The sequence below is a fragment of the Taudactylus pleione genome, unplaced genomic scaffold (genome assembly GCF_031769625.1).
Source record: "Taudactylus pleione unplaced genomic scaffold, aTauple2 ptg000103l, whole genome shotgun sequence".
NCBI lineage: Eukaryota > Metazoa > Chordata > Amphibia > Anura > Myobatrachidae > Taudactylus > Taudactylus pleione.
Genome location: NW_028284505.1, coordinates 601,278 through 624,728, shown reverse-complemented (window position 1 = coordinate 624,728; position 23,451 = coordinate 601,278). Strand labels below are relative to the sequence as shown.

Below are 23,451 nucleotides of genomic sequence, written 5' to 3'. Positions count from 1 at the left end.
ACTGATGTGTGATGTATGTAATGTAATGTGTGTAATACTGATGTGTGATGTATGTAATGTAATGTGTGTAATACTGATGTGTGATGTATGTAATGTAATGTGTGTAATACTGATGTGTGATGTATGTAATGTAATGTGTGTAATACTGATGTGTGATGTATGTAATGTAATGTGTGTAATACTGATGTGTGATGTATGTAATGTAATGTGTGTAATACTGATGTGTGATGTATGTAATGTAATGTATGTAATACTGATGTGTGATGTATGTAATGTAATGTGTGTAATACTGATGTGTGATGTATTTAATGTAATGTATGTAATACAGAAGTGTGATGTATGTAATGTATTGTATGTAATACTGATGTGTGATTTATCTAATGTAATGTATGTAATACTGATGTGTGATGTATGTAATGTATTGTATGTAATACTGATGTGTGATGTATGTAATGTAATGTGTGTAATACTGATGTGTGATGTATGTAATGTAATGTGTGTAATACTGATGTGTGATGTATGTAATGTAATGTATGTAATACTGATGTGTGATGTATGTAATGTAATGTGTGTAATACTGATGTATGATGTATGTAATGTAATGTGTGTAATACTGATGTGTGATGTATGTAATGTATGTAATACTGATGTATGATGTATGTACTGTATTTAATACTGATGTGTGATGTATGTAATGTAATGTATGTAATACTGATGTGTGATGTATGTAATGTAATGTGTGTAATACTGATGTGTGATGTATGTAATGTAATGTGTGTAATACTGATGTGTGATGTATGTAATGTAATGTATGTAGTACTGATGTGTGATGTATTTAATGTAATGTATGTAATACTGATGTGTGATGTATGTAATGTAATGTATGTAATACTGATGTGTGATGTATGTAATGTAATGTGTGTAATACTGATGTGTGATGTATATAATGTAATGTGTGTAATACTGATGTGTGATATATGTAATGTAATGTGTGTAATACTGATGTGTGATGTATGTAATGTAATGTGTGTAATACTGATGTGTGATGTATGTAATGTAATGTGTGTAATACTGATGTGTGATGTATTTAATGTAATGTATGCAATACAGAAGTGTGATGTATGTAATGTAATGTGTGTAATACTGATGTGTGATGTATGTAATGTAATGTATGTAATACTGATGTGTGATGTATTTAATGTAATGTATGTAATACTGATGTGTGATGTATGTAATGTATGTAATACTGATGTGTGATGTATGTAATGTAATGTATGTAATACTGATGTGTGATGTATGTAATGTATGTAATACTGATGTGTGATGTATGTAATGTAATGTATGTAATACTGATGTGTGATGTATGTAATGTAATGTGTGTAATACTGATGTGTGATGTATGTAATGTAATGTATGTAATACTGATGTGTGATGTATCTATGTAATGTATTGTATGTAATACTGATGTGTGATGTATGTAATGTGTGTAATACTGATGTGTGATGTATGTAATACTGATGTGTGATGTATGTAATGTAATGTGTGTAATACTGATGTGTGATGTATCTATGTAATGTATGTAATACTGATGTGTGATGTATGTAATGTAATGTAATGTATGTAATACTGATGTGTGATGTATGTAATGTAATGTGTGTAATACTGATGTATGATGTATGTAATGTAATGTGTGTAATACTGATGTGTGATGTATGTAATGTATGTAATACTGATGTGTGATGTATGTAATGTATGTAATACTGATGTGTGATGTATCTAATGTAATGTGTGTAATACTGATGTATGATGTATGTAATGTAATGTGTGTAATACTGATGTGTGATGTATGTAATGTAATGTGTGTAATACTGATGTGTGATGTATATAATGTAATGTATGTAATACTGATGTGTGATGAATCTAATGTAATGTATGTAATACTGATGTGTGATGTATGTAATGTAATGTATGTAATACTGATGTGTGATGTATCTATGTAATGTATGTAATACTGATGTGTGATGTATCTAATGTAATGTATGTAATACTGATGTGTGATGTATGTAATACTGATGTGTGATGTATCTATGTAATGTATGTAATACTGATGTGTGATGTATCTAATGTAATGTATGTAATACTGATGTGTGATGTATGTAATGTAATGTATATAATACTGATGTGTAATGTAATGTAATGTGTGTAATACTGATGTGTGATGTATGTAATGTAATGTAATGTGTGTAATACTGATGTATGATGTATGTAATGTGTGTTATACTGTGTGATGTATGTAATGTAATGTATATAATACGGATGTGTGATGTATGTAATGTATGTAATACTGATGTGTGATGTATGTAATGTAATGTGTGTTATACTGATGTGTGATGTATGTAATGTAATGTATGTAATACTGATGTGTGATGTATGTAATGTAATGTGTGTAATACTGATGTGTGATGTATGTAATGTAATGTATGTAATACTGATGTGTGATGTATGTAATGTAATGTGTGTAATACTAATGTGTGATGTATGTCATGTAATGTGTGTAATACTAATGTATGATGTATCTAATGTAATGTATGTAATAGTGATGTGTGATGTATGTAATGTAATGTGTGTAATACTGATGTATGATGTATGTAATGTAATGTGTGTAATACTGATGTGTGATGTATGTAATGTAATGTGTGTGTAATACTGATGTGTGATGTATGTAAAGTAATGTGTGTAATACTGATGTATAATGTATGTAATGTGTGTATGTAATACTGATGTGTGATGTATCTAATGTAATGTATGTAATACTAATGTGTGATGTATCTAATGTAATGTATGTAATACTGATGTGTGATGTATGTAATGTAATGTGTGTAATACTGATGTGTGATGTATGTAATGTAATGTGTGTAATACTGATGTGTGATGTATGTAATCTAATGTATGTAATACTGATGTGTGATGTATGTAATGTAATGTATGTAATACTGATGTGTGATGTATGTAATGTAATGTGTGTAATACTGATGTGTGATGTATGTAATGTAATGTATGTAATACTGATGTGTGATGTATGTAATGTAATGTGTGTAATACTAATGTGTGATGTATGTAATGTAATGTGTGTAATACTAAAGTATGATGTATCTAATGTAATGTATGTAATAGTGATGTGTGATGTATGTAATGTAATGTGTGTAATACTGATGTATGATGTATGTAATGTAATGTGTGTAATACTGATGTGTGATGTATGTAATGTAATGTGTGTGTAATACTGATGTGTGATGTATGTAAAGAAATGTGTGTGTAATACTGATGTGTGATGTATGTAATGTAATGTATGTAATACTGATGTGTGATGTATCTAATGTAATGTATGTAATACTGATGTATGATGTATGTAATGTAATGTGTGTAATAGTGATGTGTGATGTATGTAATGTAATGTGTGTAATACTGATGTATGATGTATGTAATGTAATGTGTGTAATACTGATGTGTGATGTATGTAATGTAATGTGTGTGTAATACTGATGTGTGATGTATGTAAAGAAATGTGTGTGTAATACTGATGTGTGATGTATGTAATGTAATGTATGTAATACTGATGTGTGATGTATCTATGTAATGTATGTAATACTGATGTGTGATGTATCTAATGTAATGTATGTAATACTGATGTATGATGTATGTAATGTAATGTGTGTAATACTGATGTGTGATGTATGTAATGTAATGTGTGTGTAATACTGATGTGTGATGTATGTAAAGAAATGTGTGTGTAATACTGATGTATAATGTATGTAATGTGTGTATGTAATACTGATGTGTGATGTATCTAATGTAATGTATGTAATACTAATGTGTGATGTATCTAATGTAATGTATGTAATAGTGATGTGTGATGTATGTAATGTAATGTGTGTAATACTGATGTATGATGTATGTAATGTAATGTATGTAATACTGATGTGTGATGTATCTAATGTAATGTATGTAATACTGATGTGTGATGTATGTAATGTAATGTATGTAATACTGATGTGTGATGTATCTATGTAATGTATGTAATACTGATGTGTGATGTATCTAATGTAATGTATGTAATACTGATGTGTGATGTATGTAATACTGATGTGTGATGTATCTATGTAATGTATGTAATACTGATGTGTGATGTATCTAATGTAATGTATGTAATACTGATGTGTGATGTATGTAATGTAATGTATATAATACTGATGTGTAATGTAATGTAATGTGTGTAATACTGATGTGTGATGTATGTAATGTAATGTGTGTAATACTGATGTGTGATGTATGTAATGTAATGTATGTAATACTGATGTGTGATGTATGTAATGTAATGTGTGGAATACTGATGTGTGATGTATCTAATGTAATGTATGTACTACTGATGTGTGATGTATGTAATGTAATGTATGTAATACTGATGTGTGATCTATCTAATGTAATACTGATGTGTGATGTATGTAATGTAATGTATGTAATACTGATGTGTGATATATGTAATGTAATGTATGTAATACTGATGTGTGATGTATGTAATGTAATGTATGTAATACTGATGTGTGATGTATGTAATGTATGTAATACTGATGTGTGATGTATGTAATGTAATACTGATGTGTGATGTATGTAATGTAATGTATGTAATACTGATGTGTGATATATGTAATGTAATGTATGTAATACTGATGTGTGATGTATGTAATGTAATGTATATAATACTGATGTGTGATGTATGTAATGTAATGTGTGTAATACTGATGTGTGATGTATGTAATGTAATGTGTGTAATACTGATGTGTGATGTATGTAATGTAATGTGTGTAATACTGATGTGTGATGTATTTAATGTAATGTGTGTAATACTGATGTATGATGTATGTAATGTAATGTGTGTAATACTGATGTATGATGTATGTAATGTAATGTGTGCAATACTGATGTGTGATGTATGTAAAGTAATGTATGAAATACTGATGCGTGATGTATGTAATGTATGTAATACTGATGCGTGATGTATGTAATGTACTGTATATAATACTGATGTGTGATGTATGTAATGTAATGTGTGTAATACTGATATGTGATGTATGTAATGTATGTAATACTGATGTGTGATGCATGCAATGTAATGTGCGTAATACTGATGTGTGATGTATGTAATGTAATGTGTGTAATACTGATGTGTGATGTATTTAATGTAATGTATGTAATACTGATATGTGATGTATGTAATGTATCTAATACTGATGTGTGATGTATGTAATGTATGTAATACTGATGTGTGATGTATGCAATGTAATGTATGTAATACTGATGTGTGATGTATGTAATGCAATGTGTGATGTATCTAATGTAGTGTATGTAATACTGATGTGTGATTTATGTAATGTAATGTATGTATTACTGATGTGTGATGTATGTAATGTAGTGTATCTAATACTGATGTGTGATGTATGTAATGAATGTAATACTGATGTGTGATGTATGTAATGTAATGTATGTAATACTGATGTATGATGTATGTAATGTAATACTGATGTGTGATGTATGTAATGGAATGTGTGATGTATCTAATGTAGTTTATGTAATACTGATGTGTGATGTATGTAATGTAAAGTATGTAATACTGATGTGTGATGTATTTATTTATTTATTTATTACCAGTTATTTATATAGCGCACACATATTCCGCAGTGCTGTACATAGAATATTCGGCCATTCACATCAGTCCTTGCCCCACTGGAGCTTACACTCTATATTCCCTACCACATGCTCACATACACACACTAGGGGTAATTTTTGTTAGGAGCCAATTAAGCTACCAGTATATTTTTGGAGTGTGGGAGGAAACCAGAGTACCCGGAGGAAACCCACGCAAGCACAGGGAGAATATACAAACTCCACACAGTTAGGGCTGTAATGTATGTATGTAATACTGATGTGTGATGTATGTAATGTAATACTGATGTGTGATGTATGTAATGTATGTAATACTGATGCGTGATGTATCGAATGTAATTTATGTAATACTGATGTGTGATGTATGTTATGTAATGTATGTAATACTGATGTGTGATGTATGTAATGTATGTAATACTGATGTGTGATGTATATAATGTAGTGTATGTAATACTGATGTGTGATGTATGTAATGTATGTAACACTGATGTGTGATGTATATAATGTAATGTATGTAATACTGATGTGTGATGTATGTAATGTAATGTGTGTAATACTGATGTGTGATGTATCTAATGTAATGTATGTAATACTGATGTGTGATGTATGTAATGTAATGTATGTAATACTGATGTGTGATGTATGTAATGTAATACTGATGTGTGATGTATGTAATGTGAGTAATACTGATGTGTGATGTATGTAATACTGATGTGTGATGTATGTAATGTAAGTAATACTGATGTGTGATGTATGTAATGTAATGTGTGTAATACTGATGTGTGATGTATGTAATGTAATGTGTGTAATACTGATGTGTGATGTATGTAATGTAATGTGTGTAATACTGATGTGTGATGTATGTAATGTAATGTGTGTAATACTGATGTGTGATGTATGTAATGTAATGTGTGTAATACTGATGTGTGATGTATGTAATGTAATGTATGTAATACTGATGTGTGATGTATGTAATGTAATGTGTGTAATACTGATGTGTGATGTATTTAATGTAATGTATGTAATACAGAAGTGTGATGTATGTAATGTATTGTATGTAATACTGATGTGTGATTTATCTAATGTAATGTATGTAATACTGATGTGTGATGTATGTAATGTATTGTATGTAATACTGATGTGTGATGTATGTAATGTAATGTGTGTAATACTGATGTGTGATGTATGTAATGTAATGTGTGTAATACTGATGTGTGATGTATGTAATGTAATGTATGTAATACTGATGTGTGATGTATGTAATGTAATGTGTGTAATACTGATGTATGATGTATGTAATGTAATGTGTGTAATACTGATGTGTGATGTATGTAATGTATGTAATACTGATGTGTGATGTATGTACTGTATTTAATACTGATGTGTGATGTATGTAATGTAATGTATGTATTACTGATGTGTGAAGTATTTAATGTAATGTATGTAATACTGATGTGTGATGTATGTAATGTAATGTATGTAATACTGATGTGTGATGTATGTAATGTAATGTGTGTAATACTGATGTGTGATGTATATAATGTAATGTGTGTAATACTGATGTGTGATATATGTAATGTAATGTGTGTAATACTGATGTGTGATGTATGTAATGTAATGTGTGTAATACTGATGTGTGATGTATGTAATGTAATGTGTGTAATACTGATGTGTGATGTATTTAATGTAATGTATGCAATACAGAAGTGTGATGTATGTAATGTAATGTGTGTAATACTGATGTGTGATGTATGTAATGTAATGTATGTAATACTGATGTGTGATGTATTTAATGTAATGTATGTAATACTGATGTGTGATGTATGTAATGTATGTAATACTGATGTGTGATGTATGTAATGTAATGTATGTAATACTGATGTGTGATGTATGTAATGTATGTAATACTGATGTGTGATGTATGTAATGTAATGTATGTAATACTGATGTGTGATGTATGTAATGTAATGTGTGTAATACTGATGTGTGATGTATGTAATGTAATGTATGTAATACTGATGTGTGATGTATCTATGTAATGTATTGTATGTAATACTGATGTGTGATGTATGTAATGTGTGTAATACTGATGTGTGATGTATGTAATACTGATGTGTGATGTATGTAATGTAATGTGTGTAATACTGATGTGTGATGTATCTATGTAATGTATGTAATACTGATGTGTGATGTATGTAATGTAATGTAATGTATGTAATACTGATGTGTGATGTTTGTAATGTAATGTGTGTAATACTGATGTATGATGTATGTAATGTAATGTGTGTAATACTGATGTGTGATGTATGTAATGTATGTAATACTGATGTGTGATGTATGTACTGTATGTAATACTGATGTGTGATGTATCTAATGTAATGTGTGTAATACTGATGTATGATGTATGTAATGTAATGTGTGTAATACTGATGTGTGATGTATGTAATGTAATGTGTGTAATACTGATGTGTGATGTATATAATGTAATGTATGTAATACTGATGTGTGATGAATCTAATGTAATGTATGTAATACTGATGTGTGATGTATGTAATGTAATGTATGTAATACTGATGTGTGATGTATCTATGTAATGTATGTAATACTGATGTGTGATGTATCTAATGTAATGTATGTAATACTGATGTGTGATGTATGTAATACTGATGTGTGATGTATCTATGTAATGTATGTAATACTGATGTGTGATGTATCTAATGTAATGTATGTAATACTGATGTGTGATGTATGTAATGTAATGTATATAATACTGATGTGTAATGTAATGTAATGTGTGTAATACTAATGTGTGATGTATGTAATGTAATGTAATGTGTGTAATACTGATGTATGATGTATGTAATGTGTGTTATACTGTGTGATGTATGTAATGTAATGTATATAATACTGATGTGTGATGTATGTAATGTATGTAATACTGATGTGTGATGTATGTAATGTAATGTGTGTTATACTGATGTGTGATGTATGTAATGTAATGTATGTAATACTGATGTGTGATGTATGTAATGTAATGTGTGTAATACTGATGTGTGATGTATGTAATGTAATGTATGTAATACTGATGTGTGATGTATGTAATGTAATGTGTGTAATACTAATGTGTGATGTATGTCATGTAATGTGTGTAATACTAATGTATGATGTATCTAATGTAATGTATGTAATAGTGATGTGTGATGTATGTAATGTAATGTGTGTAATACTGATGTATGATGTATGTAATGTAATGTGTGTAATACTGATGTGTGATGTATGTAATGTAATGTATGTAATACTGATGTGTGATGTATGTAATGTAATGTGTGTAATACTAATGTGTGATGTATGTAATGTAATGTGTGTAATACTAAAGTATGATGTATCTAATGTAATGTATGTAATAGTGATGTGTGATGTATGTAATGTAATGTGTGTAATACTGATGTATGATGTATGTAATGTAATGTGTGTAATACTGATGTGTGATGTATGTAATGTAATGTGTGTGTAATACTGATGTGTGATGTATGTAAAGAAATGTGTGTGTAATACTGATGTGTGATGTATGTAATGTAATGTATGTAATACTGATGTGTGATGTATCTAATGTAATGTATGTAATACTAATGTGTGATGTATCTAATGTAATGTATGTAATAGTGATGTGTGATGTATGTAATGTAATGTGTGTAATACTGATGTATGATGTATGTAATGTAATGTATGTAATACTGATGTGTGATGTATCTAATGTAATGTATGTAATACTGATGTGTGATGTATGTAATGTAATATATGTAATACTGATGTGTGATGTATCTATGTAATGTATGTAATACTGATGTGTGATGTATCTAATGTAATGTATGTAATACTGATGTGTGATGTATGTAATACTGATGTGTGATGTATCTATGTAATGTATGTAATACTGATGTGTGATGTATCTAATGTAATGTATGTAATACTGATGTGTGATGTATGTAATGTAATGTATATAATACTGATGTGTAATGTAATGTAATGTGTGTAATACTGATGTGTGATGTATGTAATGTAATGTGTGTAATACTGATGTGTGATGTATGTAATGTAATGTATGTAATACTGATGTGTGATGTATGTAATGTAATGTGTGGAATACTGATGTGTGATGTATCTAATGTAATGTATGTACTACTGATGTGTGATGTATGTAATGTAATGTGTGTAATGCTGATGTCTGATCTATCTAATGTAATACTGATGTGTGATGTATGTAATGTAATGTATGTAATACTGATGTGTGATGTATGTAATGTAATGTGTTTAATTCTGATGTGTGATGTATGTAATGTAATGTATGTAATACTGATGTGTGATGTATGTAATGTATGTAATACTGATGTGTGATGTATGTAATGTAATACTGATGTGTGATGTATGTAATGTAATGTATGTAATACTGATGTGTGATATATGTAATGTAATGTATGTAATACTGATGTGTGATGTATGTAATGTAATGTATATAATACTGATGTGTGATGTATGTAATGTAATGTGTGTAATACTGATGTGTGATGTATGTAATGTAATGTGTGTAATACTGATGTGTGATGTATGTAATGTAATGTGTGTAATACTGATGTGTGATGTATTTAATGTAATGTGTGTAATACTGATGTATGATGTATGTAATGTAATGTGTGTAATACTGATGTATGATGTATGTAATGTAATGTGTGCAATACTGATGTGTGATGTATGTAAAGTAATGTATGAAATACTGATGCGTGATGTATGTAATGTATGTAATACTGATGCGTGATGTATGTAATGTACTGTATATAATACTGATGTGTGATGTATGTAATGTAATGTGTGTAATACTGATATGTGATGTATGTAATGTATGTAATACTGATGTGTGATGCATGCAATGTAATGTGCGTAATACTGATGTGTGATGTATGTAATGTAATGTGTGTAATACTGATGTGTGATGTATTTAATGTAATGTATGTAATACTGATATGTGATGTATGTAATGTATCTAATACTGATGTGTGATGTATGTAATGTATGTAATACTGATGTGTGATGTATGCAATGTAATGTATGTAATACTGATGTGTGATGTATGTAATGCAATGTGTGATGTATCTAATGTAGTGTATGTAATACTGATGTGTGATTTATGTAATGTAATGTATGTATTACTGATGTGTGATGTATGTAATGTAGTGTATCTAATACTGATGTGTGATGTATGTAATGAATGTAATACTGATGTGTGATGTATGTAATGTAATGTATGTAATACTGATGTATGATGTATGTAATGTAATACTGATGTGTGATGTATGTAATGGAATGTGTGATGTATCTAATGTAGTGTATGTAATACTGATGTGTGATGTATGTAATGTAAAGTATGTAATACTGATGTGTGATGTATTTATTTATTTATTTATTACCAGTTATTTATATAGCGCACACATATTCCGCAGTGCTGCACATAGAATATTCGGCCATTCACATCTGTCCTTGCCCCACTGGAGCTTACACTCTATATTCCCTACCACATGCTCACATACACACACTAGGGGTAATTTTTGTTAGGAGCCAATTAAGCTACCAGTATATTTTTGGAGTGTGGGAGGAAACCAGAGTACCCGGAGGAAACCCACGCAAGCACAGGGAGAATATACAAACTCCACACAGTTAGGGCTGTAATGTATGTATGTAATACTGATGTGTGATGTATGTAATGTATGTAATACTGATGCGTGATGTATCGAATGTAATTTATGTAATACTGATGTGTGATGTATGTTATGTAATGTATGTAATACTGATGTGTGATGTATGTAATGTAGTGTATGTAATACTGATGTGTGATGTATGTAATGTATGTAACACTGATGTGTGATGTATGTAATGTAATGTATGTAATACTGATGTGTGATGTATGTAATGTAATGTGTGTAATACTGATGTGTGATGTATCTAATGTAATGTATGTAATACTGATGTGTGATGTATGTAATGTAATGTATGTAATACTGATGTGTGATGTATGTAATGTAATACTGATGTGTGATGTATGTAATGTGTGTAATACTGATGTGTGATGTATGTAATACTGATGTGTGATGTATGTAATGTAATCTGTGTAATACTGATGTGTGATGTATGTAATGTAATGTGTGTAATACTGATGTGTGACGTATGTAACGTAATGTGTGTAATACTGATGTGTGATGTATGTAATGTAATGTGTGTAATACTGATGTGTGATGTATGTAATGTAATGTGTGTAATACTGATGTGTGATGTATGTAATGTAATGTGTGTAATACTGATGTGTGATGTATGTAATGTAATGTGTGTAATACTGATGTGTGATGTATGTAATGTAATGTATGTAATACTGATGTATGATGTATGTAATGTAATGTGTGTAATACTGATGTGTGATGTATATAATGTAATGTGTGTAATACTGATGTGTGATATATGTAATGTAATGTGTGTAATACTGATGTGTGATGTATGTAATGTAATGTGTGTAATACTGATGTGTGATGTATGTAATGTAATGTGTGTAATACTGATGTGTGATGTATTTAATGTAATGTATGCAATACAGAAGTGTGATGTATGTAATGTAATGTGTGTAATACTGATGTGTGATGTATGTAATGTAATGTATGTAATACTGATGTGTGATGTATTTAATGTAATGTATGTAATACTGATGTGTGATGTATGTAATGTATGTAATACTGATGTGTGATGTATGTAATGTAATGTATGTAATACTGATGTGTGATGTATGTAATGTATGTAATACTGATGTGTGATGTATGTAATGTAATGTATGTAATATTGATGTGTGATGTATGTAATGTAATGTGTGTAATACTGATGTGTGATGTATGTAATGTAATGTGTGTAATACTGATGTGTGATGTATTTAATGTAATGTATGTAATACTGATATGTGATGTATGTAATGTATCTAATACTGATGTGTGATGTATGTAATGTATGTAATACTGATGTGTGATGTATGCAATACTGATGTGTGATGTATGTAATGCAATGTGTGATGTATCTAATGTAGTGTATGTAATACTGATGTGATTTATGTAATGTAATGTATGTATTACTGATGTGTGATGTATGTAATGTAGTGTATCTAATACTGATGTGTGATGTATGTAATGAATGTAATACTGATGTGTGATGTATGTAATGTATGTAATACTGATGCGTGATGTATCGAATGTAATTTATGTAATACTTATGTGTGATGTATGTTATGTAATGTATGTAATACTGATGTGTGATGTATGTAATGTAGTGTATGTAATACTGATGTGTGATGTATGTAATGTATGTAACACTGATGTGTGATGTATGTAATGTAATGTATGTAATACTGATGTGTGATGTATGTAATGTAATGTGTGTAATACTGATGTGTGATGTATCTAATGTAATGTATGTAATACTGATGTGTGATGTATGTAATGTAATGTATGTAATACTGATGTGTGATGTATGTAATGTAATACTGATGTGTGATGTATGTAATGTGTGTAATACTGATGTGTGATGTATGTAATACTGATGTGTGATGTATGTAATGTAATGTGTGTAATACTGATGTGTGATGTATGTAATGTAATGTGTGTAATACTGATGTGTGACGTATGTAACGTAATGTGTGTAATACTGATGTGTGATGTATGTAATGTAATGTGTGTAATACTGATGTGTGATGTATGTAATGTAATGTGTGTAATACTGATGTGTGATGTATGTAATGTAATGTGTGTAATACTGATGTGTGATGTATGTAATGTAATGTGTGTAATACTGATGTGTGATGTATGTAATGTAATGTATGTAATACTGATGTGTGATGTATGTAATGTAATGTGTGTAATACTGATGTGTGATGTATTTAATGTAATGTATGTAATACAGAAGTGTGATGTATGTAATGTATTGTATGTAATACTGATGTGTGATTTATCTAATATAATGTATGTAATACTGATGTGTGATGTATGTAATGTAATGTATGTAATACTGATGTGTGAGGTATGTAATGTAATGTGTGTAATACTGATGTGTGATGTATATAATGTAATGTGTGTAATACTGATGTGTGATGTATGTAATGTAATGTATGTAATACTGATGTGTGATGTATTTAATGTAATGTATGTAATACTGATGTGTGATGTATGTAATGTATGTAATACTGATGTGTGATGTATGTAATGTAATGTATGTAATACTGATGTGTGATGTATGTAATGTATGTAATACTGATGTGTGATGTATGTAATGTAATGTATGTAATACTGATGTGTGATGTATGTAATGTAATGTGTGTAATACTGATGTGTGATGTATGTAATGTAATGTATGTAATACTGATGTGTGATGTATCTATGTAATGTATTGTATGTAATACTGATGTGTGATGTATGTAATGTGTGTAATATTGATGTGTGATGTATGTAATACTGATGTGTGATGTATGTAATGTAATGTGTGTAATACTGATGTGTGATGTATCTATGTAATACTGATGTGTGATGTATGTAATGTAATGTAATGTATGTAATACTGATGTGTGATGTATGTAATGTATGTAATACTGATGTGTGATGTATCTAATGTAGTGTATGTAATACTGATGTGTGATGTATGTAATGTATGTAATACTGATGTGTGATGTATGTAATGTAATGTATGTAATACTGATGTGTGATGTATGTAATGTAATGTGTGTAATACTGATGTGTGATGTATGTAATGTAATGTATGTAATACTGATGTGTGATGTATCTATGTAATGTATTGTATGTAATACTGATGTGTGATGTATGTAATGTGTGTAATACTGATGTGTGATGTATGTAATACTGATGTGTGATATATGTAATGTGTGTAATACTGATGTGTGATGTATCTATGTAATGTATGTAATACTGATGTGTGATGTATGTAATGTAATGTAATGTATGTAATACTGATGTGTGATGTAAGTAATGTATGTAATACTGATGTGTGATGTATCTAATGTAGTGTATGTAATACTGATGTGTGATGTATGTAATGTGTGTAATACTGATGTGTGATGTATGTAATGTAATGTATGTAATACTGATGTGTGATGTATCTAATGTAATGTATGTAATAGTGATGTGTGATGTATCTAATGTAATGTATGTAATACTGATGTGTGATGTATGTAATGTAATGTGTGTAATACTGATGTGTGATGTATGTAATGTAATGTATGTAATACTGATGTGTGATGTATCTATGTAATGTATGTAATAGTGATGTGTGATGTATGTAATGTAATGTATGTAATACTGATGTGTGATGTATGTAATGTAATGTATGTAATACTGATGTGTGATATATCTATGTAATGTATGTAATAGTGATGTGTGATGTATGTAATGTAATGTATGTAATACTGATGTGTGATGTATGTAATGTAATGTGTGTAATACTGATATGTGATGTATGTAATACTGATGTGTGATATATGTAATGCTGGGTACACACGTGACATGTCTGCACATGATGGTTGCTCATACACACTGAACAACCATCACCTGTCATCTGGAAGCGCGTCGCACTCCGCTCCCCACGGCCTCTGCTGTAAATGTACCGGTGGTCGGCTGACGGCCCGCACACACAGCACAATGCCCCTATATATCTGCCATCGGCTGTGCAGCACATTGTCATTAATAGACATATCGTCTGTACACACATTGGCCGACGGGCACACGATATATCGGCCAGTGTGTACCCAGCATAAGTCATTCATTGTTACCCCTCCATGTATTGCTGGAAATGCTACACAGGTCATCATTATACATTAGGTACCCAGATTGTGACTCTTCCTCAAACCCCCTAAGCAATTTACTAACCCCATTATATTTTATACATGAAATCACTACTTACCGATAGAACCGGCAACAAAAATCTTCCCTAGAAAGAGCAAGAAATCTGTTACTTTGTCCAGAACAGCCACCCTGTGAAAATACAGGTAACAAGCGTAAAGTCTCTCAGCATCATGCAGTTCCCAGGGGGTCATGTAATGGGTTGGGTATGGATTGCCGGCGGTCGGTATTTAGACCTGCACGCCGGGAAGCCGACTAGATCTCCATGTAATATTGCCTTGACTGATAGATGCCAGCACCTCCTGCTGGAGATCACAGGAACTGCAGATGGTTGCACATACACATCTCACCAGCTACAGAATATTTGATTTTACATTTATATTTACTGTAATTACTTTCAGTTATTAGCGTCCGAACGACTTACCGCACAACATTCCTCATCAATAGGAAGAATGCATCTCTTGCTGAAGTACAGAAGTTTTTCCCATAGATGGCAATCTGTAAAACAATTATCAGTCAGGTGTAATCAGGTAGATATAACAGAAATAACGGGGGTGTAATCTACTTAATACAGCACAATAAATCTACAATTCAGATGTAATCAGGTAAGACATAACAAATCTGGGAATTGGTGTAATCAGGTAAATCTAGGAACCTAGGCCCTCATTCAGAGCCGTACGCTCTGAGCAGAGCGCACGCTCTGAATGAGGGCCGTCCTCCATAATTATGGAGCGTCCTCCTGGACGCTCGTATAGCTGTGGGTCACCACCCACAGCCTATACGAGCGTGTAGGTTGATGGCCGCGATGGTCTTGACCATCGCAACCATCGCCACTGCGAGCCGGAGCCTGCGGTTGAGTTTCTCAACCGCAAGGCCCGGAGTGATTTTGGCTCTATCATAGCCAAAATCACTCCCACTGACATCACTAGTGATGTCAGTGGGCCGGCTTCTGACGGTAGGCGTTCCCTTGGGAACGCCCCCGTCTGGGAGGCACGCCCCCGGCACGCCCACCAAAGGGGGCGTGCTGTCAATCAACATCGACAGCACGCCCCCTTTGATCAGACACAACGAGCGAAGGAAAGTCCTTCGCTCGTCGCGTCTGGCGCATGCGCACGACGGAGCTCCCGCCGTCGTGCGCATGCGCAGTGCACACCATCGACCCACTTGCGAGCGGACAGCCGCTTGCGACTGGGTCTGAATCAGGCCCCTAAACAATGACAATTCGGCTCTAATTAGGGAAATATAACAGACCTAGGAGTTCCTGTTATCAGGGGTTCCAGTGAGAATGTCGACAGGTTCTGATTGCTGTCAGTCAGAATGTCGCCACGGACGTTAGGTCGAAATGTAGAATGAGAGTCACAAATGTCGTTAATGTCGGCAGTAAGTTTTTATTTTATTTTTAGGGTTAGGTTTAGGGGGCTATGGGTTATGCTAAAATAAGCAAAAAAAAACCTATTAGGTGTCAATATGTTAAATGTCGACATTATCAACATGTGGACATTTTGACCATGTCGTCAGTTATGAATGTCGACAGTTTCCCGTCGAGCTAACGTCCATGCTGGCATTTAAACTCTCAACATTCAGAATCTGTTGACATTCTAAATGTCGACTTTTAATGCTCTCCCATTATCAGGTACAGGACAGGAGGCTTGCTGTGGATGGAACCTATATAGAGCAGATATAGGTATATACCTACCATGATATATGCATTCCGGTTTATAAACTTTATGAACTTTTCCAGGCACCAGAAGCAGCATTTCAGGCAGCACAACAAGAACTTAGCGCAGGAATTCTCAGACGCTGCACAAACGGGAAAGATTAACACAATGAAGAAATCCTATAGCTGGAAATGGCTGGGATAGTGTCCATATCATTAGCTATCGCTCTAAGTTATGTGTTACCTATTTTACTAATCATATTCATTGACCTGGAGCTGTGTAACGGGGATCTCAGCACTGAGAGAGCGATATCGCACTGACATGCTTATTCTCATTTCCATTACATGCGACAACAGCTAAGATCAAAATAGCGCATTGGATACAATCTAAACCACATATCCTTTGTCGGGTTGGGTATATCTTGCCGACATGAGAATGTCAACAAGGTCATGATGTCAATATCAACCACGTCGACTTTCATCATCTGTACACTGATGAAATGGTGACATGATTAGAATGTCGACAAAACATTCCTGGTGTCTAGTGGTCACTTACCTTGTCCAGCGGTTTCGTCAGGGTCCGGTGGTCAGCTAGTAGTACCGGCGGTAAATAATGCTAATCCCTAACCCTAATCCTCCCCCCTCAGCCTAACCCTAACCCCACATTCCTGCTGCCTAACCGTAACTACCCGGTCCTGCAGCCTAACCCTAACCCCCATTACTGCAACCTAACCCTAACACCTCACTCCTGCTGCCTAACCGTAACTACCCGCTCCTGCAGCCTAACCCTAACCCCCATTCCTGCAGCCCAACCCTAACCCCCATTCCTGCAGCCTAACCCTAACCCCCATTCCTGCAGCCTAACCCTAACCCCTCACTCCTGCTGCCTAACCGTAACTACCCGCTCCTGCAGCCTAACCCTGACCCCCATTCATGCAGCCTAATGGTGGGTACACACTGGGCGATATTACTGAGCGACTGCAAGATTACGACATCGTAATCGTGCAATCGCTCAGTAATCGTGCACAAATCGCGCACTTTTATGTCGGAAACTACCAGCGATGCGCACTCCCGCTGGTCGTTTCCGACATTGTCCATCGCCTGAACATGCAGCACAATCTGACGATGTCGTCAGGTTGCTGCATGTTCGGGAATGGGGGAGAGAGCCCGGCGCTGAACGATATCGTTAATGATATCGTTCAGCGGGTGTGCTCAATGTCATGAATGACATTGGGCACAGCCTGCCGGGGACACACTACACGATATCGCTCAGGGAGCATAGCGTCTAGTGTGTACGCACCTTAACTCTTCACTCCTGAAGCCTAACTGTAACCCTCTCACTCCTGCTGCTTAACCGTAACTACCCGCTCCTGCAGCCTAACCCTAAATGTCAGCACTCTGAGAATGTCGACTATTTCACATGGTGACTTCTCAGATGTTGACATTATGAACATGTTGACATTCGGTAGATGTCCCCCCTGGATCCGCCTCTGCTTCTCTTACACCAGTTTATTCCCACAATCCAAAAAGTTAAGTGTAGGTTAATTAGCTTCTCTCAAACTGAACCCGACTGTGTATATGGGAGGGAATATAGATTGCAAGCTCCACTGAGACAGGGACTGATGTGTAGGACTAAAAATAAAATAGACCAATGTGTATACATTACGCTCCGCAGCTGACGCGATCTACATAATCTAGTACTTATGTGTACGTGATTTATTCATGTGATTAAACTCTGTCCTGGCCTAAACACTTTTGCATAAATCAGTAATAAGATCTCGCCGCTGTCAGGTGATTACAAGTGCAGCGTTCGCGCCGCTGGCGGGTAACACATTTCTTACCTTTAAGTTTATGGTCTAAATACTCCAATATAATTCGAATGAACTGTACAAGAGCCAGGATGAGAGACCCAAACGCCAGGGATCCGGTGTGATATCTGTCACAGACAAGAAGCAAAACTTCATTATTTAAAGGGCACTAACCCTATATTTTCATCATTATTATTAACACTTATAAACGTGTTCCTCCCCAGCAATCTCACTTGTACATGCGCAGTATGACAATTGCGCATGCGCGGAAGCTGTGCTGGGCTCCGAACCCAGAAATGAAGTCACGATCCTCGATCGTAACTTTACTTACGATAACACCATTTCCCACTGCCCTAATGATAGTAAGGGGTAAATTTACTAAGATGGGAGTTCTATTTAAGAAGTGACGTTGCCCATAGCAACCAATCAGATTCCAGGTATTATCTTCTAGAAGGGGCTAGGTAAATGAGAAGTAGAATCTGATTGGTTGCTATGTGCAACGTCACTTCTTAAATAGCACACCCATCTTAGTAAATTTACCCATAACTGTTTTAGATCTGTGAGACATACTTACGTACTCTCCCAGAAGGTGCGGGAGACTCCTGTTTTCCAGGTAGTCCCCCGCACTCTCGAAAGGGTGGGTGGATCGCTATCATCTCACCGACTTCCTAGTAAAGTGGGCAGGATGGGGAGATAGTACCGGGAATCGCGGGTCCATATGGCGGGGATGGGGCTAAAATGAGACAAATAGCTCCCTTTTAGCCACGTCCGTCCCCAAGAACATGTGATTTTCCCGCAACGGAGACTGAACCCTAATGACGTCCAGGCTTCTCCCCCCGGATGAGGAGAATAAAAATGTGGGCAAGTATGGCGTGAAATGAACCTCACAGAGGGGAACTATTAAAGTTATTAGAGAAAGCAGATACAAAGTTGCAGTACCACTTATGACCACTTGGTGCTGAGCCATCTTCATTCATTAGCATTGTGTTAGACAAGATGAGTAACTTGCAGTACCACCTATGACCACTTGGTGCTGAGCCATCTTCATTCATTAGCATTGTGTTAGACAAGATGAGTAAGTTGCAGTACCACTTATGACCACTTGGTGTTGAGCCTTCATTCATTAGCATTGTGCTAGACAAAATGAGTAAGTTGCACTCTGCCTGCATAAATCTCACATAAAGGAGCTGCCCTGCTCCAATCACCTTATTGCTCGTCCAAACGATGAGAAGAGGGGACATGCTGGGATGTCAGCTGGTTTTTTAAAAGCCCAATAATAGGAGGCGAAGGCACCGGCCAGCGTACACTGCCCCAGGGCGATGGAGAAGTTCACCAGCCACAGGAACACAAAGACGTTGCACAGCTGAAAGACCAGGATGTAGCGATAGTAAAAGTTTTCGCCCCCATAAAAAGCAAAGGTGCACTGCGCCCCAGGACACAGCGTGGGCACATCGGTGGTATTGAAAGTCTAGAATATAAAAAAGAAACACAAAAGGGATATTAAACAAAAAAAAAGAGGGCAAATATACATACAATGTACTTTTATGCCAATGGAAATCACTGCAGATGAACCACAACTCCCAGCACTACACTGAAGTAGGTAAGACGGATGGACGAATGTTGCTGCATTGGGCAATACTATAGATTGGGAGACATTACTTAACATTTAATTTAGCAGGATATCTCCAGGGACCCCCTTAGAAATGTCAGGTCCTGGTAACAAGGAGGGGAGGGGGAGGGACACACTTGATGAAGCATATGGAGGCGTGGCCATGCCACTTGTGAACATCGAGCCCCTTTTGTAGACTGTGCCGCTGAAGGGGGCGTGTCCATGTCCTTGTACCCGCCCCCTTTCAGCATGCTGGATAGCTGCATTGCTTTTCTGCTTGCCAGAGCAAGAGAGAAATTAATGGACTGTATCAGATTTGGTCCTGTTTCAGCCCCAGCCGGCACAGTAGGAGTAGAGATGGATTTAGCGTTGACACTAGGGCAGACGCCAGATTGGAATGGGTTAAAAGGCCATTGCTGAGGTCTCCAGATATAGCAAAATATTATCAATAATTGTACCCATGCTACCCTGTGCTAAAACGAAAAAAAAAAAAACTTTATTATCGTCATCGGAAAGTGGTTTGTAAAGACCAAATGTAGCAAAGAAATTAATTTAAAAGAAACAAACAGTAAAATGGATACAAATAACATAAAACTATTTTATATGCTGTTTCAGGCAGGTCCCAAGTTGGCGGATGTATAATACACAGTCCTGACTCGGGCCATAAACCGCTGCGGAGCCCGAACGCAATACAACACCGGTGCCATGACTTACTTCAGGGGTGCAGACGGCGTCTGCGTGCTGGCAGAGGGTCTTGTTCGCCATAATTTTATATACAGCATCCCCAGACGTGGCCAGGAATCTTTACGCTGAGCGTTAAGGATAAATCCCATCATTATGCGCCATCACTCCCATAGCGCCCCCCATCTAGTCTGTAATGTGACAGGTGCGGAACACGTAGGTGACATAAAGGATACACAGCGGTGACAGCCCAGTACGAGATACAGATGGAGATCAGGATGAACGTGATGATCGGGTAAAACAGAGTGGACATGATGTGCCCGATAGCCCTGTAAAATAAAATGTTACATTGTTACACAGAACCCCCTTCATTCCATTTATTGTAGCGTTCCTGAGTACCAGAGCTAGAGATGAACAGGCCGCCATATTACTGCGGCACGTATCCCAGGCAACCGCTAGCTGTAATGTGAGCAAGTCATGTACGGAGGAGGCAGCCATTTTGTGTGCTGGGGCAACACTAAAGAGTCTACCTTACTAGAAATGTTGTGCCTCGTGCCTCAGTCATGTTGTTAGATTATTAGTGAATTGATAGCCCAATATGTCTGCCACCAGTATGTGTAGCTTATGGGCATTCTTGAAGGAATATTATGGAACGTGGCATGGCGTGCTGATTAACTTGGTCCTCCGTCTCATCATTTGTAGATGTTATAGACACATAGTTGAACGTACGCCCCTTTTGTGTGACGTATCTTTTGTAAATTCGCTATGCACACTCTCAGAAAATGCAATTACGACTATGCAGTCATATGCAAGTTGGGCGCAATGATCCTTATAACCGAAGTGGCGCAAATGGAGTGGGAAGAGGCGTTCAGTGTTCATTGAGGGCGTTTTCACGCAACCGCCGGCCATGAACGCCAGCACGTAAGTGAAAATAGGCCAGCTAGTAGGCGTATCTATTGTACTAGTGCAAGTGCAAGTACAGACGAGAGATGGTGACCTGTGGTAAGCCATGCGCACGTGCAGCCGATGACGTCTGCCTACAAGTCCGTATATGGGCGGATACAGGCTATTTTCCAGTACTTCTAATCTAAGACCTTCAAAACGATACTTTCTACAACTAGCATAAATCCAGTTTGCACTACACAGTCTTTTTGCACCAGACATCAGCGTAGCTTTGGCAGACCAAGGCGGCCAGTTCTGTGGGGGTGCACAAGGGAGGAGCCGGGTGGATCTGGTGCGCTCCTGCATAAGAGCAGATTAGGTACACAAGGGAGGAGCCGGGTGGATCCGGTGCACTCCTGCATAAGAGCAGATTAGGTGCACAAGGGAGGAGCCGGGTGGTTCCGGTGCACTCCTGCTTAAGTGCAGATTAGGGGCACAAGGGAGGAGCCGGGTGGATTCGGTGCACTCCTGCATAAGAGCAGATTAGGTGCACAAGGGAGGAGCCGGGTGGATCCGGTGCACTCCTGCATAAGAGCAAATTAGGGGCACAAGGGAGGAGCCGGGTGGATCCGATGCGCTCCTGCATAAGAGCAGATTAGGGGCACAAGGGAGGAGCCGGGTGGATCCGGTGCGCTCCTGCATAAGAGCAGATTAGGGGCACAAGGGAGGAGCCGGGTGGATCCGGTGCGCTCCTGCATAAGAGCAGATTGGGGCACAAGGGAGAAACCGGGTGGATCCGGTGTGCTCCTGCATAAGAGCAGATTAGGTGCACAAGGGAGGAGCCGGGTGGTTCCGTGGCGCTCCTGCATAAGAGCAGATTAGGTGCACAAGGGAGGAGCCGGGTGGTTCCGGTGCGCTCCTGCACAAGAGCAGATTAGGGACACAAGGGAGGAGCCGGGTGGTTCCGGTGCGCTCCTGCACAAGAGCAGATTAGGGACACAAGGGAGGAGCCGGGTGGTTCCGGTGCGCTCCTGCATAAGAGCGATTCCTTTTACACAGAAGTGGAAAACTAAGATTCACTTTGAAGATATATAAATGAGCCGGCAGATGTAATATAAGACACAGATAAGGGTGACGTTCTTTCTCCATTGTATGCGTGGGCCT

General features: G+C 35.8%; 1 protein-coding gene across 5 annotated transcripts in view; it reads right to left on the bottom strand.

Annotated features, from left to right (window-relative positions):
- Positions 1 to 23,451, bottom strand: part of SLC44A5 (solute carrier family 44 member 5) — a 233,355-nt gene that overhangs the window by 29,324 nt on the left and 180,580 nt on the right. For all 5 annotated transcript variants that reach the window (XM_088470760.1, XM_088470761.1, XM_088470764.1 and 2 more), the window contains 7 exons: positions 21,642 to 21,734; positions 21,439 to 21,526; positions 20,321 to 20,583; positions 19,149 to 19,243; positions 17,347 to 17,450; positions 16,075 to 16,148; positions 15,712 to 15,782 (listed from right to left, as the gene is read on the bottom strand). In XM_088470760.1, the coding sequence (XP_088326886.1) occupies positions 15,712 to 15,782; positions 16,075 to 16,148; positions 17,347 to 17,450; positions 19,149 to 19,243; positions 20,321 to 20,583; positions 21,439 to 21,526; positions 21,642 to 21,734 (788 nt within the window). The remainder of the gene's footprint in view (positions 1 to 15,711; positions 15,783 to 16,074; positions 16,149 to 17,346; positions 17,451 to 19,148; positions 19,244 to 20,320; positions 20,584 to 21,438; positions 21,527 to 21,641; positions 21,735 to 23,451) is intronic.